The sequence below is a fragment of the Cibotium barometz genome, chromosome 53 (genome assembly GCF_041138505.1).
Source record: "Cibotium barometz isolate CiBa-2024 chromosome 53, ASM4113850v1, whole genome shotgun sequence".
Taxonomy (NCBI): domain Eukaryota; kingdom Viridiplantae; phylum Streptophyta; class Polypodiopsida; order Cyatheales; family Cibotiaceae; genus Cibotium; species Cibotium barometz.
Window position 1 is genome coordinate 35,318,313 of NC_141098.1, and position 23,430 is coordinate 35,341,742.

Genomic DNA, 23,430 nt, shown 5'->3' on the forward strand with positions numbered 1-23,430 from the left:
CGTTCCCTCCCCCATCCCTTGTGACTATGTACTTCACACATGACATGGCAGACATATACACTGGCAGAGTAGAGGATGGGCTCCTACTCATGGATCCCCTGGCACCTATGGATACCATTACAGCCCAGCTGGCATCACTCCTACACACGGCTGAATTACAGACCTTCCCACATCGTGTCCACTCAAGAGAGCCTGCGAGATCTGGGACTATGCCCCAGAACAGATGGTATGATGACGAGTGCAGAGCCCTATACTCACGGCTCCGCATACAGAGAGCCTTGGGAGCCATCACGGAGCAAGAGTCAAGGAGAGAGATGAGGAGACTTACTCGCCGCAAAAGGCGGGCCTTTGCAGAGATACAGGAGCTAGAGATCTTTCATTTCTTCATGAGTAGAGATAGCCCTATCTCATGGCGGCACTTCAAAGAGCCCCGGACACCGACCTATTGCAGATCCACAGACATGGCACACATATGCAGAGGGCCTATACCACGCCCCACAGCACCCACCTATACCTCAGCCACAGGAGCCTCGACCTTCCACAGCTAGCTTCTTTACCCACTCGATGGTAAAGGAAGCTATCCGCCGCCTACAGCATGGACGGGCCGCCGACCATATGGGCCTGCAGGGTGAGCATCTCATATATGCACTAGATTCTTTGGCTCCTTTTCTTGCACACCTGTTTAACAGGGCACTAGCGGAGGGTTTGCCTGCGGAGTGGACGATGCACACCATTGTGCCGTTTCACAAAACAAGGGATATGCTCGATCCGAGCAACTACAGGACAGTTATGGTTGGCCACGTGCTGGCCAAACTCTATGGTGCAATGTTGGAGCAAGAGCTTAGCTTATATGCTGAGCCACCAGGTTTACGCTCATCAGAGCAAGCAGGCTTTAGGAGAGCTTTCTCTACCACTGACCATGTATTCACTTTGAGATGTATGATTGATCAGGCCAGAGCGAGGAAGCGAAAGCTCTATTGCTGCTTTGTGGATTTCTGCAAGACATTTGACACAGTACCACGAGAGAGGCTCTCTCAGCGCCTGCACTCGCTTGGCATACCAGCACATATGACATGGCGCATCTATGCATTATATGAGCAAGTTTTTGGGCGAGTCAAATGTCCAGGAGGTATGTCCGAGACTATTGCTAGCACCATTGGTGTGAAGCAAGGATGCCCACTTTCCCCCACGCTATATAGGTTATACATTGATGAGGTGGCTGACTTCATTACATGGGGAGACGGAGATGGAGTTGATTTAGCAGGTACCTCAGTACATATTATGCTTTATGCTGATGATATTGTATTAGTGTCTGAGTCTCCAGGAGGTCTACAAGAGCATCTATATGCACTCCATGATTTCTGCACAGAGAGGGGTCTTACTGTGAACCTTGGGAAAACCAAGGTTATGGTCTTTCATACATCGAGACAGGGCAGGAGTCAGCTGACATTCACTCTCGCAGGACGCCAGGTGGAGGTGGTGACATCATACGTGTACCTAGGGGTTACCTTCTCTGCAGCAGCCACACGCTTCACCATGGGTTCAGCAACCAGAGCTAGATTGACACGGGGATATGCAGCATTGGCTATGCTAGAGAGACAGTGCCACCAGGTGCATTTTCAGGAGCCGCGGACGAAGGGGTGACTATTTGACACATTAGTCACACCGGCATTGATGTATGGAGTAGCGGTATGGGCGCCAGGCCTTGCTACCCATTGGTGGACACAGATAGAGAGACCATAGGCCCTCATGATGGCACGCATGATACGCAGCAACCGTCAGTACCTCATGACATTATCCGAGCAGAGTTTGTTGCGCCTCCTATGATGGCAGAGGCCATATTTCAGACTATATGCCTGCTAGACAGATTCAGAGAGATGCCACAGGAAAGATTGTCATACAGAGCTTTTGAGGCATCTAGACAACTGGCTGAGGCAGGAGACAGAGGATCATGGTATGCACAGGTCACACATTGGTTCTCATAGCATGGCCTAGACATGGATCATCTATCACCATTCCAGTATGACAGGGATGCACCACATATCCGTCTCTCTCATAGTGATGTAACATTTCATTTCATTTCTCTCTCTCTTCTACCCACTAGTTATATGTTTGCACTCTTTCCCTAGGCATCTTGCCAACAACAAGATGCCTCTCTTGTTAACGCTAGGATTAGATTTTGCAAGTGTAGAGCTAGGCTATGGTAATAGTTGTTGTCGTACGCCATAAGACACAACCGTATGGTACGGTACGGTGTGGTGCGATATTGTACGGTACTGGACAGAACCCCCCCCCCACACACCCTTTTTCTCCTTTCCTTGTTTTTGACCGTTGCTGTTTTGACCATTTTTTGTAGAAAAAAATGGCTGTTTTGGCCGTTTATGGGGCTTGCTTGCTTTTGGTGTCATTTTAGATTGAGTAGACAAGGATCTGTGGATGCAAAGAATCTGTTCTCTCTATCTTTGTGATCACTACTCCGTATTTGGAGGGTTGAGGTGAGGCACCTTCCTTAGTTAGGGCAACAAGAAGCAAAGGCTTCTCCTCAACTACCTCCCTCTCTGTGTCTTTGCAGGTCATCTTCCAACAATTGGGCCTTGGTCCTTGGCCTTGGGTGGGTGCCTTGGACTCTTTGGCCTCCCTTTGGAAAGCTCTCCTCCAACCTTCTCTCCATCACAAGTTTCAAGCTCTCAAGCTCAAGCTCTCACAGCTCTAGCCTCTCAAGCTCAAGCTCTCATTGCTCTAGCCTCTCAAGCTCAAGCTCTCATTGCTCTCAAGCTCTCTTCTCTTGGGCCGTGGCACTTGCAATGCAGTCTCCTTAGCGATGGCAGCTTTGGCGAGGGCTCGAAGATGCCCTCTTGTCCTACAAATGATCTCAATGAGAGCTCCGATTGTGATGCCTTCTCGATCTAGGTCCTATGATTTAGATTCTAGCCTTTATCCTCTTTTTCATTTTTTTTTACTCACTTTATGTGGCTCAAAGATCTTCACATCTTCTATGTGTGCAGAAGGATATATATATATATATATATATATATATATATATATATATATATGTGTGTGTGTGTGTGTGTGTGTGTGTGTGTGTGTGTGTGTGTGTGTGTGTGTGTGTGTGTGTGTGTGTGTGTGTGTGTGTGTGTGTGTGTGTGTGTGTGTGTGTGTGTGTGTGTGTGTGTGTGTGTGTGTGTGTGTGTGTGTGTGTGTGTGTGTGTGTGTGTGTGTGTGTGTATATATATATATATATATATATATAGAGAGAGAGAGAGAGAGAGAGAGAGATTTTATTAACGTCTTCCAAAAAACCGAACTCGGCCTATGAGACAAATCGGTGTACCTGTATGGGGTATCCTCTGTCATCCCAACAAAATGAAAAAGTAGTGAACTAAAAAGCTGAATCTGGGTGTGCAATAAGTACAATGAGTGGGGGAGGGGATGGAGCTCTACTACTAGGAGAATGCAAAGCTATATGCATGGAGTATACAATCATGATATGCAACCTAGCTAGCTCCATCCTGTACCATACTGGGGGTATAAAATGGTATACATCAATGAAGGGGGTGTCCACAGCTCCCTGAAGAACATGCCTAGGTTTGCTCTGAAGCGAGCCAGTCGCTCCGCACCCTCTCTGTGAAACTGAGCTCTGATCTCTGTCATCTCTCTCTGGTATAGGCATGGTGTCTGAAAGCCAGGTGTCCTCTGTCTCCTGTGGGCTCTGAGTGTCTCTGCTCTCTGGAGAGTAATTCCCTGCCGTGTAGGGGCTGGGAGTGGGATGGATCTCTGAAAAAATGTAGTAATATGTGTCTGTCGTCCCCCCTCTGGAGCTGTCTGAGCCTGTAATGATGTCTCTCTGTGACGCTGTATGTCTAGAATGAATCTCCCCAGTATGCGCTGGTCTGTTGCCTCAAAGATCTGGCGTAGGGAATGTGGCTCTCTAAATAAATTGGGATATCTCTCTCTGATGGCTGTATATGCTCTACATCTGCATACATAATGCTCCTCACTCTCCACCTCCTCTCTGCACAATCTGCATACCCTCTCCTCTCGGGGGATCCGTGCTGCTCTGCCAGCCTCGATCTCCAATCGATGCGATGAAACTCTAAGCTGACCAATAGCCACTCGGGAGTCGTGTGGTAAAAAGCCCTCCATGTATCTAGGCCTCTCTATAAATCCATCATCAGTGATACTCATGAAGTGATCTCTATAGTATAGCATCTTCGGTGGAAGAGGCTGTGTAGGTGATATCCATGTCTCTCATGTATAGAGCTGCCATAGGTCTTGTCTCAATACTCTGTTCCTCTCAACGTCTTCAAAAGGCCAAAGTGACCTATGAGACCAAAGTTACAACCATGTGACATCTGATACACTATCTGGAAAAAAAAAGAGATAGCCCCACAATACATCAGTAGAGGGGAAGCTAATGCTACTGGTCAAAATGGGGTACATGAGTACATGGATAAACCTGAATACATGAATATGGGGGAGTACAAAAGTGACAATGAGTACAACAGTATATGGCTGGAGTCGTAATCATCCTAGGAGCTCTAGCATGGGTCTCTGCCGGATGGCGTGGATATCTACCATAGTGAGATGCCTGGTCGGACGAGCCCGATGCCTCGCAATGATGCTTTGAATCCTCCAGTGTAGGCACCGTCTCCGATGTGAGGATCCGCGAACCCTCCGGCGTCTAGATCTGCCCAACTGGATAGCTCTCTCAGCTAGAGTCCCACGGGGTGTCCACTGGTGGGCTGTCGACTATGTGTCCTCCCGGGTAGTCCCTCTAAAGAAGTCAGTAATCTGTCTCTGTGTGGACTCCCTGCCAGTCGGGCGTCTGCTCCTGATAATGGACTATGAGAGAGAGAGAGAGAGAGAGAGAGAGAGAGAAATGAAATGAAATGAAATGAAATGATATATTAACATCTCTAAGAGGCCATAGTGGCCTATGAGACCAAAACTAAAAGTACATCTGAAGTTGGTGTCTCATCAAAGAGAACAACTTAATGACACTAAAAAGTACACTAAACTCATTGTCCTACAGTTATAAGAACAGAACTGTAAGACTCTGAGATGATACTGAGTAGAAAATACTGGAAAATACTGAAAAATGTATATCACGTTGCTGATCAGTTCAAGTGTTGCCCTCTCCTTAGATCAAGTATCTCCGCCATGGGGCTGTCTAGAATGGAGAGGTCGTAGAAGCGAGGTAGGTGCCTCCGATGCCGAGCAATAATGGCTCTGATCTGGCGATGGTGAGCATGCCATGGTCGGGATCCTGGTGGGCGTGGCCGACGAGCACGACATAAGATAACTGCTCTATCAGTGGTGACTCCCTGGGAGCGTGGTCAGTGCCCTAATGGCCCAATGGAGGAGGTATCAGGAGGTATGTGGGCTGGGTGGCTGGTGCTGGTGCCAAAGAAATCTGTCAGGGTCCTCTGTCTAGGTACATCATGGCTCGGCCTCCTGTCTACCAAGAGAGTCTCTCTGTTTCCCCCCAGGTCAAGTAGAAACAATCCCAGGCATCTCTAATCCTCAAACTCCATGACCCTGCGTAACGGCCCAAAACCCTCTCGGAAGAGACAGTGATATCTCCCTCGGATCTCATAATAGACTGTACATCGGCAAATGTAGTGTTCCTCTGTCTCTACCTCCTGGTAGCATAGCTGACAAATGCGGTCATCCAAGATCTGATGCACATATCGCCCTGTCTCAATCCGCAACTAGTGTGATGAGGTCCGGATCTGTCCAATGGCACAACGTATCCCATGTGATAGGTGTACATCCATGTACGCCGGGCGGGTGATAAAATCATCCAGTAATAGGTGTAGAAAATGGCTCTTGTAATGAGCCATTTTCGTGCCCAAGGGGGCTAGTCCATGTCCTCTCTGTGTCCACTCTGATGATATCCATCCTGATCACGGGGTTTTGCTCTGAGCAGGTGAGATCCAAAAATGGACAATCCAGACTGTACTGAAAGGGTGGTAGTGCCTCTATCCGCAAACCATGTAGGTCAAACCATGATCTCATCTGAGTGTACCAACAAATGAAGGAGATCCCATCAAGTAGTCCACTGTGCTCGCTCCCCCTTTAGAGTTCCAGTGTGTGAGAGCATCTGATCCTTGCCATCTCGATAAGCCATTGTATATGACCAACTCATGTGCACTCCCGAGTGTGAGAAAATGCCTGCCATAATCTGTAATCTCCCCCTCATCCTGTGCTGATCTCTGCAACCCTACATCCTCTGTCGTGATCTCCCGGTACATAGCCTCTTGAGTATCATACAACTCTGTCAACTCTGTGCCTGTACATGCATTAAAGTCTCCCAATAGTAATATGTCTCCCATGCTCGCAAACCTCGTGATATCATCATATAGTGTGCGTGGCTGAGGGCGGAAAACTGATTCCCATCTATAACCCCGGACGTCATGAAGCCTCTTGCTTGTGCACTGATGGGTCTCCGTATACATAGCAATATCACTGTGTCGAAAGTATCCTCAAAGTATACTGCATCTGTTCTAAGGGCCCCGTTGCAATTCCACACCGTGAATCGCAAGGTCTCATAGGCCGCGCACCGTCAAGCAGGCCGCCTCTCCATAATGATGACTCGGCCATCTCTGTATACCGCCCATTTCCCCTCTTTCCTTGCCTCGAGCACACGCGGCATGTGTTCCTTCCGGTGTGCTATCTGTGCCGGTGTAAGGTCCTCATCCAAATAAATCTTTTCCCCCTTAAGGGCCATCCTTTTGGAGAGGAAGGTCTTCTTCTTCTCCAAGTCACCAAACCTGATGATCAATATCTTCGCCCTAGTTTCATCTCTACCTACTCGCCATGCTCCGGTAATGGGTACATCAGTGGCTCCAATTTTTGTTGCAAGAGCTTTTTGCATCCTCTTGGGGATTTCCCTTATCTTCCCACCCAACTACACGTACATGTAAGGCACGTGCCTGTCTCTTGGCTTCCTCTTCCAATGTAGCATTCATCACCTCTACTTTATTGACCGTGTATCCTTCTGTTTTTTACTACTTCAATCCATGGGTTGACTTCCTCAATTTGTTTCTTTGTGGCACTAGCAATTTCAGCCCATGAATGCATTTCCTTCTCACCTGCAGCCACTTTTGCCTTACATGATTCCAAAGTGTTTTGCATTTCTGTGATGTCTTTTTCACGATCAGCCATACATGTCTTCAAAGTGCCTTCATACGATGCAACTGTTGTGCCAATCTCTCGAAGCATGTCATCCTTCCATTTCTGCATCTCTTTTTTCATTTCTGTGTGCATCAAGGCTTGGGCTAACTCCATCTCAACCCGTACTTGGGCTTGCATTTCTCCCTTCAATTGGACATATATCTCTTCCTTTCAACGTTTCGTATATCACTTTCCTTTGGGCATGCATCTGCTCGGTCCATTCCTTTTCAAGCTCCTGTTGCATGGTGTTCATCTCTGTCCTTATGTGAAGCTGTAGCTCCTCATAAAGGGCCTCATCTTGTCGGGCCATCTTCGTAATCCTTCGTGAGCCAGGGGACATGATTCCTTCCCTCAGTCTTCTGCGGTAGGCACTTGGTGCCTTCGTGGGGGTGTGAAAGGTCGTCTCACCATCCTGTTCCCCCTCTAGGGGTTGAGACATGTTTTCCCCTACTAGTTGCTGCCTTGGGGGCCTGAGCAAGGGTGGGTAGGAAAACGGGCCAAAATTGAGAACTCGAACTGGCAATGCTGTGTTGTTGCAGCAACAGGCGGAAATTCTCTGTAAAACGTGTACTGATCTTCCTCTTCTCTCTTCTGTATGCTCCCCGCAAAGTCACAAATGTGTTGTATGCAGGCGACAGAAAGACCCCCAGGCTGACCAACAAATTGCAGGGTCTCGAGACAACAGGCGTACACCTCTGCCTTGAGAGATGACGTAGACTTCTAAGCAGCATCCCCTTAGGCTTCAGATGGCTCGTGCAGACACACGCATAGCTGCTGATGAAGTACTCGACCTAATGCAGTCACCAGAAGTGGCAAACTGGCCGGCGTGGCTGAGACAGCTCATTGGGAGCGATGCCGCCAAAATGGGCAGACCCTCTACACTCGCGCCGCCCACGGTAGCGGACCCTCGCTAGTTCGGGCCCGAAGTAGCGGGAGGAAGGTGGAAAAGTTCGCGACGGGCAACAAGGAACGGCAATGGGATGGCGGCGCTGCGGTGACGCTTGGCTCAACGGGCGGCAGCTCCTGCGCTCTGTTGGTCTACCCTTTCATGATTTCAACGGCCTTAGAGAGCGGCAGCGGTGAAGATCCTCCGACTCAAGGATCACGCCATCACAATCGAACACCAATCGCAAATTTGTGAGAGAGAGAGAGAGAGAGAGAGAGATGATGACCAACAAGATAATCAGCACAAGGGCATAGGGATTGAGGGAGTACAAGATGTAGTGGAAAGCATAAATTCATTATAGACATAGCCCTTTTTATAGGAGAGACCCCTTTACATATTCTAAAGCATATGCTACCACCACACATGCTTTATGCCAAATATGATGCCACCACATATGCCTTCTAAGAGGCTGTTCCCAAACAGAAGACTTATACATGCTAGCAGTTGTTCACACACATTAGAACCGGTTTACTTAAAGCCTACATACAGTGCTAGTTTACACAACCACTTAGCACTTGTTTATTCCCACATTAATCGCTATTAGTATTTAACATTCCCCCCCATAGTGATAATGTGGCTAGAAGGTCCAATCATCCTAGACTAGGTTTACTTTTTCTTCTAGCTGCTGCTTCTTGTCGTTGGAGGTAGAAGAAGCGGGGTTTGCAGAGTCTTCATCAGCTTTCAGCTTTGCAAGCCTCTTCCAATGTAGTGCCCTGGCCTGCAGCAATAATAACACTTTCCTTTCTTCTTCTTGGTGTCACCCTGTGATGAGACCACTTTGTCTTTGTCCCTAGAGAAGTAGGCTTGGTCTCCTTCGCTTGCATCACCCCTGGATCTATTATTCCTTGTCTGGTCCTCATGGAGAAGTAATCAATCACCCTTGTTCATGGTCAAGTTGTCCAGCTCCTACATCAGGTACATAACTCATGCTTCATTATGAGATTGGAACATGGTCTTGAGGACCACCCAGGCAACCCTTGCAGAGCTGCAAAATCAAATGTGAGGTCATTAATAGTTGGGTGTAAAAACGCCCAACCAGTTTACAGAGGACCTAGGGTTATGGGTATATGCTAACCCAGAGTCACTTGTGGTTGAGGGTTAGGGTTAATGGCTAACCAAGAATTAGGGTAAGAGCTTAGTTGGGCATAGGGACTGATAAGACCTGCCCACGAGGCTAGGGGCTAGCAAGGATGAGGTCTGGATTGGCTTTGGGTCAATCAAAAGGTAACTAGAGGCTAATAATGGCTAAAAGCTTAATAATAAAAGCAATCTACCAATTATAGTTTGGGAATTACTATAAACAAGAGTTGTGAGCTCGCTTATGAGTATTATGAGGAATCCTCGTTGTGGAGACATCTACCAAGGTGAGAGTCTTCGGAGCCAAGGGTGCCTGCAGGCAGATAGGCAGTCTGAGGTGGTTTTGCAACAAGACCTATGGCTAGAAGAGAGTCGTTAGCCAAACTTGATTGCGGTCATGGGCTATGGATCTGACGCGAGCTTCTTCAACCGGTCGGAATCTGGCATGATGGGACTCAACTACATCTCTCTATAGTGTCAAACTCAAGCTAGAAGTAGCATTTCCTCAAAACTCAATGTCAGTGATGTGTCCTTTGTTGAGATATCGAGCTCAACTAGTGCTACTGCTCGGCAGACATTGATGACGCCTGGGTGATAGCTTTCGCATTTACACCACTGGCATGCTTGGTGAGATTATGGGTGATATGTGGACTGGCATGATGGGACTCAACTACATCTCTCTATAGTGTCAAACTCAAGCTAGATGTAGCATTTCCTCAAAACTCAATGTCAATGATGTGTCCTTTGTTGAGATATCGAGCTCAACTAGTGCTACTGCAGACATTGACGACGCCTGGGTGATAGCTTTCGCATCTACACCACTGGCATGGTTGGTGAGATTATGGGTGATATGTGGCCAATGGGATGACAGGCTGTGTGACAGCCATTTTTGGATTACTAGAAACTGGCATAGTCATAGCGCCAACTCATTTGGTCAAGTTCACATTATGGACCGACCCTTGTATGTTGTAGTAGTTGAGTACTAACCCATATAGTGTGTACTCTTATCTTTATGTTATGTTGGTTGAGTAGAGAAGAAGAAGATAGAAGAAAATTCAACTATCCATCTCTCTTGTGTCTTGCTCTCTCTTTTGTGTGTGGTTTTGCTTGCTAGGGTTTGAAGCTCTCTCTCTCCCCCACATTCTCTTTATGGTATCAGAGCCTGGTTCGTGTGAGAGCTAAGGAGACAAGCAAGAGACAAGAACAAGCAAGGAAGGAAGAGGTACTACGCAGGTAAGAGCACCATCATCTCTTTCCCCTTCTTGGTTTAGGTACAACACCCCCTCAGTAGCTTTGGGAGCTACACAACTCTGATTGAGGAGCTGTCTTCGCGAGAGCGGAGCTACAGGGTAGGTATATTGTCCTATTGGATAAAGTTTTTCGGCCAAATTTGCGTTTCGGGCGTGTTTCGGGTCCCATTTCGTCACTGCATGGTATTTTCAACAATTTTCTGGAAGTTTTGGTAGAGAACTGTTTCTGCTCAAAATCTGGTTATTGCAGTGCAGCAGTGCATTTTGGAAGTGCAGACAGGGTTTGCTCATGTAGTGTTGATACTGGGTGTATGTACATGTACTCTGGTCACATTTAGTGACACACAGGCTATGCTGAAGTACCACTGTTGCAGCAGTTACAGGAGATACTGATGTATTACAGGTTGCATACAGAAGTTGTCTGTTTGCAGGTTATTTGATTGCTGCAGGAAAACATGTCTGACGGAATTAATCAGATTGTTAGTGAGAAGCTGGATAAGAATAACTTCCATGCCTGGAAGTTCAGAATGACCAATTTCCTAATAGATAAAGGATTTTGGGATTATGTAGGAGACCATGAGGAGCCTCCAGAGTTATTTGAGGAGAATGCCACTCCTGCAGATATAAAGGCATTGAAGGATTGGTATCAAGGTGCAAGAAAAGGCATGTACTGGCTTTCAATTAGTGTCACAGACACTATGATAGGACACATATAGAATGCAAACACTCCAGCAGTTGTATGGCAGAATCTGATTCAAATGTTTCAGACTAACACAAAGGCAAGGAAGTTGAAGTTAAAGCAAGAGTTGCATACTGTGGAAAAGAAAAGCATGTCCATCAATGAATATGCCTTAAAGATCAAGGGCATTGTTGAATCCCTTGGGTCTATCAATGTACAAATGGAGGATGATGATTTGGTGAGTGTCTGTCTGAATGGGCTTGGCAAAGAGTACAAGCTATTCAAGACCTCCATTGCAGTTAAGGAGAATATTCCCAACTTTCGGGACTTGATATCTATGCCGATCATAGAAGAAAAGTCTTTAGGTGAGCATTCTTCTTCACAAAGCAAGAACACATCGGAACAGGCCTTCTACTCTAATTCAGGTAGAAGCAGAGGTAGAGACCGTGGTCGAGGCCAAGGTGGTGGCTGACAAGGAAATCAAAATTCTGGACAACAACAGTCCAATGATTCACAACAACAATCATACACAGGTAGAAGAGGCCAATCAAAAGACAGGGAAAGCCAAAGAGGTCGAGGTGGTTAGTAAAGAAATCAAAATGCAAATAGCATAGAGTGCTATTACTGTGGCAAACCAGGACACGTAGCAAAGAACTGCTACAAAAAGCAGAATGACATTAAAAGTGGGAAGTTGCAGCAAGGAAACTATGCATCATCTAGTAAACATGGAGGTGATAATGACAGAAGTGAGCACATGTTTGTGATGCAGCACATGCTTAGTTCCATTAAAGGGGATGTGTCACGATCTCAAGATATATAGTATGTGGATTCTAGCGCCTCTAACCACATGACCAGTCATGCTGAGTGGTTTAGAGATATGCAAAAAATGAAAAAACCAGGTTATGTAGAAACAGGTGATGATACTGCTCATCCCATTGCACATGTTGATAAAGTGCCATTGTCTATGCAGGATAGTAAAATGAAGTACTTGGCTAATATACTTGATGTTCTGAATATTACAAAGAACCTGGTTTCAATTGGACAGATAGTTGAGCAGGGTCTACAAGTGAGGTTTAATCCTCAAGGATGTTTTGTGAAAGACTTCAAGTTGCAAAGGGTAACAGAAATGGCAGGATGTTTACTTTGTATGTGAACATGCCTGAGATAAAGGCAGCCATGTTTGCGCATGGAACAGGTGTCATTGCAGATATTGACATATGACACAAGCGCATTGGTCAGGTGAATGTACAGCGACTGAAGTCTATGCAGGCCTAAAATATTGTTGCAAGTTTGCCGAAGTTTAAGGTTGACAGTATGCATGAGATATGTGAAGCATGCCAATTTGGTAAGCAGGCCAAACATGCTTTCCCACATGAAAAGCATATCAATGCAAGGCCATTGGATGTCATACATTCAGATGTATGGAGACCGACCAAGACTGCAACAATTACAGGTTGCACGTACTATGTTACATTCATTGATGACCACACTAGGAAGATGTGGGTTTATTTCATGAAGGAGAAAAGTGAGGTGTTTGCTCACTTTCAGAGATTTAAAGCCTTGGTCGAGAAGAAAAAGGGCATGTAAATAAAATGCCTAAGATCAGATGGTGGGAGAGAATATTTCTCCAATGAGTTCAGCGATTTCCTGAGAAAGCAGAGAATCAAGACGCAGTTTACGTGCACGTACACTCCACAACAGAATGGTGTTGCAGAAAGAAAAAACAAGCACATTGCAAATGTGGCACGTGCCTTGATGGCTGAAAAGAATATGCCACGTTACTTTTGGGCAGAAGCAGTAGCAATTGCTGTGTACATTATGAACAGGACACCCACTGCAGTTGTTCACGGTATGACTCTTGAACAGAAGTTCATAGGCATAAGACCGGATGTGTCTCACTTGAAAGTGTTTGGGTGTATTGCATATGTACATGTTCTTGATGAAGTGAGAACAAAGTTGGATTCAAAGGTAGAGAAATGTATCTTCACTGGTTATGCTATGGAGCAAAAGGTTATAGATGCTATGACCCTGCCACTCGTGAGATGCGAGTAAGCAAAGATGTTGTCTTCGATGAGATGAGTAGCTGGTATGCACAAGTAGTGAAGGCAACAAAAGATGCACGTGTAAGAAGTGCTGATGTTGCACCACATGTAGAGCAGCAATCACAGGTGCTGAGTGGACCTAGGGAGTCCTCGAGCAACGGATCCAATGTCAGCCCATGGTCAGGTAGGTTGAGGAATGATGCAGGTACACATGTACCACGGAAAGGGAAGGAAAAGGTAGATCAACCTTTTGTGCTTGATCTGTCAGCAGATCACTCATATGTGGATGGTGACTCTAGTGGCTCTGAGCAAAGCCTTGATGAGGAGCTTGGCATTCTGTCTATGGTTAGGTGTAAGGAGAACCAAGACTGCTTTGAGGACACCTGGCAGTGATCCAAGTGTACGCAGGTCTACGAGAGTTAGATACCTTGTTGACAGGTTGAGATATGATGGATATACAGCCCATCATTATGCTTACATGGTAAAAGCAATACAGGAGGTTCAGCCCACTTGCTTTGAGCAGGCAATTGGAAATAAGAAATGAGAAGATGCCATGGATGAGGAGATGGCAGCATTGGATGCAAATGCAACATGGGAGTTAGTGCCTTTACCTAAGGAAAAGAAGGCAATTGGATGTAAGTGGATGTATAAAGTCAAGCACAATGCTGATGGTTTAGTGAGCAGGTATAAGGCAAGATTGGTTGCCAAGGGCTATGCGCAAACTTATAGCATAGACTATGAGGAGACATTCAGCCCGGTTCCAAGAATGGCAACCGTGAGAGCTATCATTGCTATGGCTGCAGCGAAGGATTGGTCTTTACATCAAATGGATATAAAGAATGCTTTCTTGCATGGTGATTTGCAAGAAGAAGTGTACATGATGCAGCCATCGGGTTATGAGAGTGATGCACATCCAGATTTTGTGTGCAGGTTACACAAAGCCTTGTATGGCTTGAAGCAGGCACCCAGAGCATGGTCAAACAAGATCGGGGAGTATCTTGTGACCATTGGATTTCAGATATCCAATGCAGATTTTTCACTATTTGTGAAAAAGACAGACAAAGGGATCATGCTATTAGTCATCTATGTGGATGACTTGATTATCACTGGTGATAGTGATGCAGACATACATGATGTCAAGATGCTTTTGAAGCAAAAGTTTGAGATGAAGGATTTGGGTGAGCTGCGGTATTTCTTGGGCATAGAGGTGGTGAGATCACCTCATGGCATTTTGCTATTGCAGAGGCAGTATGGCTTGGACATGTTGTCCAAGTATGGTATGACAGGCTATAAGCCTATTTCAGTGCCATTGAAGCAGAACACAAAGCTTTCTGCAAATACAGGTGAGCTTTTGGAGGACCCCACTACATACAGGCGCATAGTGGGTAGTTTGATCTACATGACCATTACAAGGCCAGACTTAAGCTATGTTGTTGGACTTGTGAGTCAGTTTATGCAGGCCCCTAGGAAGCCACACTTGGATGCAGCTAGACGGATCCTCAGGTACATAAAGTCCATAGTTGATCATGGACTTTTCTACGAGACTGATACAGAGATACAGTTGCATGGGTACACAGATGTTGATTCGGCTAGTAGTATTGCAGACAGGAGATCTACCTGTTCTCATTTGGAAGTGCTGTTGTGAGTTGGACCAGTAAGAAGCAGCCAACAATTGCCTGGTCGAGTACACAGGCAGAGTACAGGGATGCTGCAGCTTGTGAGATAGCTTGGTTTCCGAAGCTACTTGGTGACATGGGAGAGCCCGTGGATAGAGCAGTTGTCATATATTGTGACAGCATGAGCAGCATACAGTTGGCCAGTAACCCAATATATCATGCTAGAACGAAGCACATTGAGGTGCATTATCACTTTGTGAGGGAGAAGGTTCTAGCAGGAGATGTAGATCTGGTATATGTCAGCACAAAGGATCAGGTAGCTGACATCTTCATGAAGGCATCGGGCACAGAGACGCTCCACAGGTTTAGGAGCTTACTTGGAGTGTAGTGGAGTTGAGCTCGAGGAGGAGTGTTGAGATATTGAGCTCAACTAGTGCTATGGACATTGATGACCCACCTGGATGATAGCTTCCGCATCTACACCACTGGCATGGGTGGTGAGATTATGGGTGATATGTGGCCAGTGGGATGACAGGCTGTGTGACAGCCATTTTGGATTACTAGAGACTGGCATAGTTATAGCGCCAGCGCATTTAGTCGGGTTCACATTATGGACCCACCCTTGTATGTTGTAGTAGTTGAGTACTAACCAATATAGTGTGTACTCTTATCTTTATGTTATGTTGGTTGAGTAGAGAAGAAGAAGATAGAAGAAAATTCAACTATCCATCTCTCTCTTGTGTCTTGCTCTCTCTTTTGTGTGTGTGTGTGTGTTTGCTTGCTAGGGTTTGAAGCTCTCCCTCTCCCCCACATTCTCTTTATCCTTGTTCACAAGGAGTGCAGCATGCAGGAGGTTGCTGCCCAAGGTGGTGGTCCTGTAATAGAAGTAGCTAGGAGATGTAGGCCTGCTTCGAAAAAACAATTCAAGAAGGCCTTGACCAGGGATGGTGGAGCAATTGCCATGGTGTCCTCCAAAGGAGGGCAGCCTGCTTCGAAAAAAAGACAATCAAGGGCGGGCCTTGGCCAGGGATGGTGGAGCAATTGCCATGGAGTCCTCCAAAGCAGGGCAGCCTGCTTCGAAAAAAAGACAATTGAGGGCGGCCTTGGCCGAGGATGGAGCGATTGCCATAGAGTCCTCCAAAGGGGGGCAGCCATTGGCTGCTCTCAAAACACAAGCAGATGCAAAGGATGGCACCGAGAAGGTGAGGGCAGGTAGCAGGATGCTTGGAGTTGGTTTTGGGGGGAGGGGGGGGGAGGGGGGGTGTTAGTTGCTGCAGAGAGCTCGATCGAGAGGGGTGCAGACTGCTAATTGGGGAGCTCCAGCTCTCGGTTTGAATTTCGCTCATTTGTGTAATGAATGTTTTAAGAGTTTTATGGTGAAAACCAGGAGAAAAAATTTGCAAAAAAATAGTGAAGGCATCATGGACTGAGTTGGCAACATACAAAGAGCATTACCTTGAAAGAAAACGGATGATTAAACTTCGGTACCTCCTCCGCCCCTTCCTCAGGGTCAGGTCTCCTTCTTGGCCAGAAAGGTCTACCCACTTCTCTCTGCAACAGCCCACCACATTGTTGTCAGGAGACCGAAAGCTTGATAAGCTAGAAAATCAGTTTGATAAAAATTAACTGAAATGATCTTACCGTTACTAAATCCATGTTAGTCTCTTCACCATCTCTCACAAAGATAGGTGGATGCTTGAATTTGTTAAATCTGAAAAACAGATGCCCAAAGACACAAAGATGAGCATCTCCTCCTACATCAGCATTATGCACTGCTGTAGCTCAAACACAACATCATTATATCAGTCATACAAGCTGTACATAATGAAAGTGGCCCTAGATCATAACCAAACAACCTTGATTTAATGGCACTCTAACAAACTTGAAATCCTCTCATATTCACCTTTTTTGATTGATGTTTCAACTTCTTCTACCTCCACATAAACAAGAGTCCAAGATTTTGAAAATAACAACAGACCCACTCCACCATCAACTTCTCGTGCAGATTCTTTAAATCCCTTTTTCTTAATTATTCACGAGAGTGAGTGGGATCGTAAGGCCACCTTCTTTTTTCCGGAGAAAAGATTTTTCTATTAGTTACAATCAAACAGCCATAGGCTACAAGTACAAGCTCAGAACTCTCAAATAAGATGGAGGCCACCTTACTTCTTTTTTCCCCATAGAAAAGATCCTTCTATTAGTTACGATGAAACAACCATAGGCTACATGTACAAGCTCAAAACTCTCAAATAAGATGGAGAAAATCTGGGGAAGAATCCCTCATACAATCGGGCCCGGGGGAAAAGGGAAGAAGAGAAGGGGAGGGCCGGGGGGACGGGGGAGGGGGGGGGTAGGTGGGGTTTGGGGGGTTTGTTATTTCACAATGGAGCTGAACTCACACACACAAAATGCTCAATGAGAAGAACACAAGGGTATAGAGTGTGACAGAGAACGGCTAGCTCAAAGGAAGCTCTCTGCAAGTACAAAGGCAAAAGTACAAATGAGCAGCAACCGTAAACAATGGATGTGGTTGCTTATATATTAGGCTATAGCAAACCCTAAAGTGTCCGTTTAAACCTAGATGGCCATGTGGAAAAGCCCGGTGGGACAAAAGTAACTATCGCATCGATACATGGCCCCACTGTAGTACTATCATAAATATCTAAGAAAACCCCCCTTAGAACAAATGGGAGGTTTACGAAGATGGCACCAAGGTGGTTCCAAACGTAGTAAACGATACGTTTAGTACATTTGGAAAACATGCTGAAAAGATTCCAAACATAGTGAACACTGCCTCCGATATATATGTATACAAAATTTATAGTTTACTTATAGAATTTTGAAATATGAAGTTTGAAGATTCATCAATGAACATTAAAGTACTTACTAATACTATACAACCTTTAATTTCGATTTTGCACAACTTACAACTTACAAGTCACAAGTGACAATGGCAAATGCAAATATCAAATAAAATAATTAAACAATGAACATAGATGAAAGGGACATGGATCATGGATAAATCCGAAATCATAAGACTGTAGACATATGTCATACATGATACTACACAGAATATGATCTCAATTCTGATTCCTAGAGGCTAGGCCCCTCAAACTAAGAGGCTGTGTAAACCGGCCTCGGCCTTCGGACGAAACCAAAGGGCGGTGCGAAACAAACACTCGCACACACAACACTTCAACACCTTTGAGGACCAAGAAAAGGAAAACAAACAGAGGGAGCTAGAGTGCTCCTATAAAATTTTTGGGCAGACAAAGTTTTGTCCGAGTAGACACCAAATGTCCACCTTCCTAGGCGGACAAAACTCAAAATCCCCAAAATTTGGGCTTTGGGCATAGGAAACCACCTTATGACTCAGGGGACCGATTCGAGACACATGGCACTGCTTCCCACACTAGATCACCCCATGTGGCCACCACTTCATATTCTCTCTTCTCTCTCTAGAATCAAGAAAAAAAACGTATTTCTCTTTTTCTTGACTAAGAAAACTGATTTTGAGAGTTTTTGCTCATATCTTATGAAGGGAAAACTTGTTTGAAGTGTTGAAAACCCTAGAGCTATGGCTTGCTCTCCTCTACAAGCTACTACAATCAATTATCTTCATCCTACTCTTGATGGGGAGCAATTTTGCTATCTCCATAGCTACTAGAAAATTGTTTTACAGCCCATTATTGGCTGTTTTCAGCTGTTGTTCGGCATCTTTTTTACTATGTGTGTTGCCCACAGAGAGAGGAACACTATCATGCAGGTCCCCTAGACAAATCCCCCACTTGTTGGGGCTGACAAAGATATGCCTCCATAAATGCTGGCCAAAAGTTTCCTGGGTGATTCCAAAGTCTTCCTGCGCATGCCTATTTGTTGTAGCTCCAAAGACTGGTTCTTTATCTTGTTGCCCTTCAAGGATTAGTCTTGGGAATTAGCTTGCAGATGTCTTGCACATGACAACAACAGCTCTTAAATCTTAAGGATTCACTACTGAAATATTGGTAAGAATCAAAACTTTCACCTTGCAATCAATTTAATGTGTTTCAGGTACACGATGAAGGCAAAACAATGATTCTACTCTCAGCTGTGAGAGTTCTTTGGGCAAATGAAATGTAAGTTGATATGCTCAAGTCACAAGTGCAAGAGGCCATTCACAAGAATGTTCACAAGTGTGAAGCTTCACTCGAGCCTTTGCTAGGAACAAGGCTATGAATGAATTTAAAACTGGTTGAGCGTTTCAATTTGACGGATTCATGCGTGATTGAGACTCCCAAGTTCAGGGTTGAGCACAATCTTACCTTACACTTAAGCAATTAACACAATTAAACAAGTTGAAAATGGCACCTATAACATCCTAGACATTTCCTAGTATAAAAGGGGTCTGGTGGACTCCAGGACGTCCAAATATTCGGAAAGAACAAGCTTTGGGAATGGGGGATTATCCTAGAATACAAAGCATCACACTCCTAAAAATTAGGAGAGTTGCTATTTTTGGCCCGACTCCAATGGAAATTATGTTCGTGTCATTACGTTTGGAATTGAGCAGTTACCAAAAGTTGCCAAAGTACCTATGACAAATGGGCTACCGGTTGGGATATTTTTAGAGATAAAGGTTATGGGAGAACCCATCTCTTAGATTAGGACATGTGGCAAGAAAGTAGATCAAAGTGAGACAAGTGGCCTCACACTTGTCATTATAGCCTTCTCTTGCCATTTTAGCTCATGGGAGGCCCAAATCTATAAATTGGAGCCCTCTCTCTTCATTTGAAGGAGGCTCTCTTGCTGCACAATGAGGACATGAAGGCTGCCCTAATGATGGTTACTCTCTTTCTCTCTCTCTTGAAGGCTGCCCATGAAGAATACCAGCTGTCGGGGGCTGTTTTGGAGGCTTCCATTGCGACGAAATACTAAAGGCAAGGGTGTTTAATCATTTTATTATGACTTCTAGCCACTGTACTTGTTGTAACGGCCTTTGTACTTGATGTACCTGATGTACCAGCCATTGTTCCTGCTATACCAACCCTTGTACTTGTTGTACCTCTTGTACTTGTTGTACCTACTATACCAACCACTGTACCAATTATACCAACCACTATATGTGCTGCACCAGCCATTGTACTTGCTGTACCAACCAATATGAGTGTGCATAAATTTTTTATAATAAACAGAAAAATAATGCTTAATCAAATAAACACATAACCAAGAAAACTATACATAAATATTCACCATGACCAAGAGCCCATTCTTGCTCTGATACCATGTTAACAATCCTAATATGGGATTGATCATACTGATAGACACAACATTAAGCATAAGACTAAGGTGGGTTATACCACACTAAAAACTCCATGAGAGAGAAAGAGAGAGAGAGAGAGAGAGAGAGAGAGAGAGATTGCACACTCGACACAAGATCTCTATTGCCAATGAACCATACAATGATATAGGCCTTCTTGCGTTATCCCACTTTACACATCATCATCCATGTGGCACTTCCTTTTCCACTCTTTTGGTCAACACTCACACACCATACAATATCACATGTGGCATTCTTATCTTCCCACAATATCTTGCACTTCTAGGGTGCTTTCCCACATACACACAACACCGTGATTACATCTCTCAACATGCACCAAGGGCAGATGGTAAATTGGGCTGAGTATCTATATAAAGAGCTCCATACAGTCTGCTCTAACCCACAGGGGAAGCTGGCAATGGCCACATTACTTACCAAAGCACTTTATCATGTGGTTGGGTGGGAGGAGGAATTACCCCGTGCCATTCAGCTCAATGGCCCTGACACGGTGATCTCATCTCTGCCCTTTCCATAGTCCTCACCCCACTCCCCACCAGCTAAGAGGCACCACCAGGAACCCAAGAACAAAGAGTCGGTACCCCCACCACCTAGTCCATGCCCTACACACAGGAGGAGTTGGAAAGTAAGGAAACAAGCAGAAAGGCCGTAGAGGAGGATGAGAAGTAAAAGCAAGATTTCTTCCATAAAAACCTCTATGAGACACCACCCCAAGACCACTTTACAGATTTCCCATCTTTCACAAAGGCTAGACCATCCTAACCTAATGCATCACAGAAGAATACACTACACACTCTTCGCTGGGCACGATCAGTCAGTGTCTGATCCAGGCAAGCCTACGTCGAGAGAGCCCATGGAGCCCATGGCGACGTGCTTAACTTTTCCCTAAGTTTTTCACATATGGCCAAAGAATTGATCACACAAATGATGAATTGTATCTACCGTCAACATGAGGTGGCTGCAGTTTCGCAGCAGGAGATGTTGCTAGCCAAGGCACAGGAGAGACAATTATCTGAAGATCTCTACCAAGTTAATGTATATAACCTCCATCTCTAGGGCAAGTTTGATGAATAGATGCCGCAGCTCGGGCATGCCCACTGGATCATAGACCTCCAGCAGCTCCAACAGGCCCCCCATATGAAGATGCTCGGCAGGCGGGCACACCACGAACTTTCTATCATAGAGACCCTTGCCCACGAAGCCCAAGATCGAGCAAAAGTAGCAGAGGAGGCCCTTGCGCAAACCAAGGTGGATTTCTAGAGATACTAGGAGATCTCAGAAGACACCATCCACTAGATGGAGGAGCACCTCATAGAAGCCAAAGCTAGAGCAGCATAGCCACCCTCCACCCCCTCTTCTCCCTCCTCAAGCACCATGGATAGGAAAGTTGACACCCTTATGAAGACAGCCACACGGACCTACCCATACTTGCTCTCCCCCCACAAAGCCCATTCCAGCTCATCGACCTCCATTACAGGAGCATCCGACTCAACCTCCATCCTCCAATACAATGTATATTTGGATGAGCCCCTCTCCCACCAAACTTACATATACCTCCTCACCAAGCTCCCTATTGCCAGCATCACCCTCATCCCCCAATTTTGTTTTCAGGGCCTCATCTCCTTCAACCACCCCCATGACTTCTACGAGCTCCCTCCCCACCCTCTCCAAGCCATCTTGTTAAGCTAGAGTCACCTTCTCCATTTCGGCTTCCCATCTGAATCTACTGAGGTTATAGACCTATCCGTTCCATGCCCATACCCCTACCCCTCCAAGAGGACGGACGATGCTTTGTACTATCTACATGGTAGGGGATGGCATGTAGTGAACGAGGCTTACCTCTCCCTCCGCACCAATGCCCTTCCCCCTTACTCTGTTGCGGGTCTCCTCATTCTATACCACAAGTGCCATGAGTAAATGGAGGTGATGGCCGCCATTGGCATCTGCCTGTTCGACGATTCCCATGTCGCCTTCCCCATGGAACACACCTCCGAGGAGGACGCAGAAGTCGCTGAGGCCTTTTTCTAATCCCACAGCACAACAGAAGGTGCTCCCTCCCCCAATGACCACGATGGAGGCGACGGCCATGGTAGCCTCCCACCACCACCCCTCCGATCCTCATCTCCCCCACCTCCCCCTCCACAACCTGATTCTTCTCACCCAAGTACTAGCACCCAACCACCACCACCCTCTGGCACATCCGCCCTACCACTCTTCCCCCCAAATTTCTACATAGCCCAGCTGACACAATAGAAGGTGCTCCCACCCCCGATGACCACGATGGAGGCAACGGCCAATGGCAGCCTCCCACCACCACCACCCCCGATCCTCATCTCCCCCACCTCCCCCTCCACTACCCGGTTCTTCTCACCCAAGTACTAGCACCCAACCACCACCACCCTCTGGTACATCCGCCCTACCACTCTTCCCCTACCAAACTTCTTCACCTCCCATTCATTTTCCCACACCACCCCCCTCACCACCCTTTTTATCATTATAGCTGGGAATGCACACCTCATTCCACGACATCCAGTCAACCTCAACAAAACCCCACCCCACTTCGATGCAAATCGTGCTACCACAAGAGCCTCCACATTGACCACCCCTCGTCGCTGCCGACACAACAACCCTCCCAACCAAACCTCAAAGCGGGCGAGATTCTGCTACTGCAGTCGACACGCAAGGAGGTCGACCCTATGCTCAACCCTCTCAAACTAGCGGGACCCCCTCGATCGCACAGATTTTGAGCAAGCAATCGCCATCCTGATCGGTCAACATCTCTAGGTAGCGCCCATCACTCGCATATAACAGACCACATGGACATCCATGTCATGCACCCGTACCTTGAGGCAAAGCATCGACAATGGCGGGGCGAGAACACCCACCCAAGGAGCGCGGAGGATACCACTGCCCTCCTGCGCTGTGCTCGCCCCATCATGTTCGAACTCAAGTCCCATACCCAGCCATGATCGCGAGATGATCCACTTTTCCAACTTGATCATTACATTGTTGGAGTCATTTCTAGATTGGGACCACTACAATGAAGGCGCACAAGGTTTGGCCTTCGACATCAACAAAGGCTGAACCCTCAGACAGATTTTTGGTTATTATTACGAGCGAACCATGTGGATGCTTGCCTGGCACCTGCAAACATTTGAAGACATGATGGAGACGACCTTTAGAACCAGCTACAAAGTCTACCATCGAGCCCCTCCTACTCCAACCTTGCGCTGCGACTTCATCCGAACATACTCGATCTACTACTGATAGATCCAGCCAGCTCCGAGGGCGGACCTGCATTAGGGAGGGGGTATGTTAACCACTCTGGTT

General features: G+C 46.2%; 1 protein-coding gene across 2 annotated transcripts in view; it reads right to left on the minus strand.

The window, feature by feature from the left end:
* The window catches only part of PDE312 (Nucleic acid-binding, OB-fold-like protein), a 102,844-nt gene that overhangs the window by 54,636 nt on the left and 24,778 nt on the right, over positions 1 to 23,430 (minus strand). For both annotated transcript variants that reach the window (XM_086788938.1, XM_086788939.1), the window contains exons 7-8: positions 16,428 to 16,497; positions 16,242 to 16,337 (exon numbers count right to left, since the gene is read on the minus strand). In XM_086788938.1, coding sequence (XP_086645064.1) covers positions 16,242 to 16,337; positions 16,428 to 16,497 — 166 coding nt within the window. The remainder of the gene's footprint in view (positions 1 to 16,241; positions 16,338 to 16,427; positions 16,498 to 23,430) is intronic.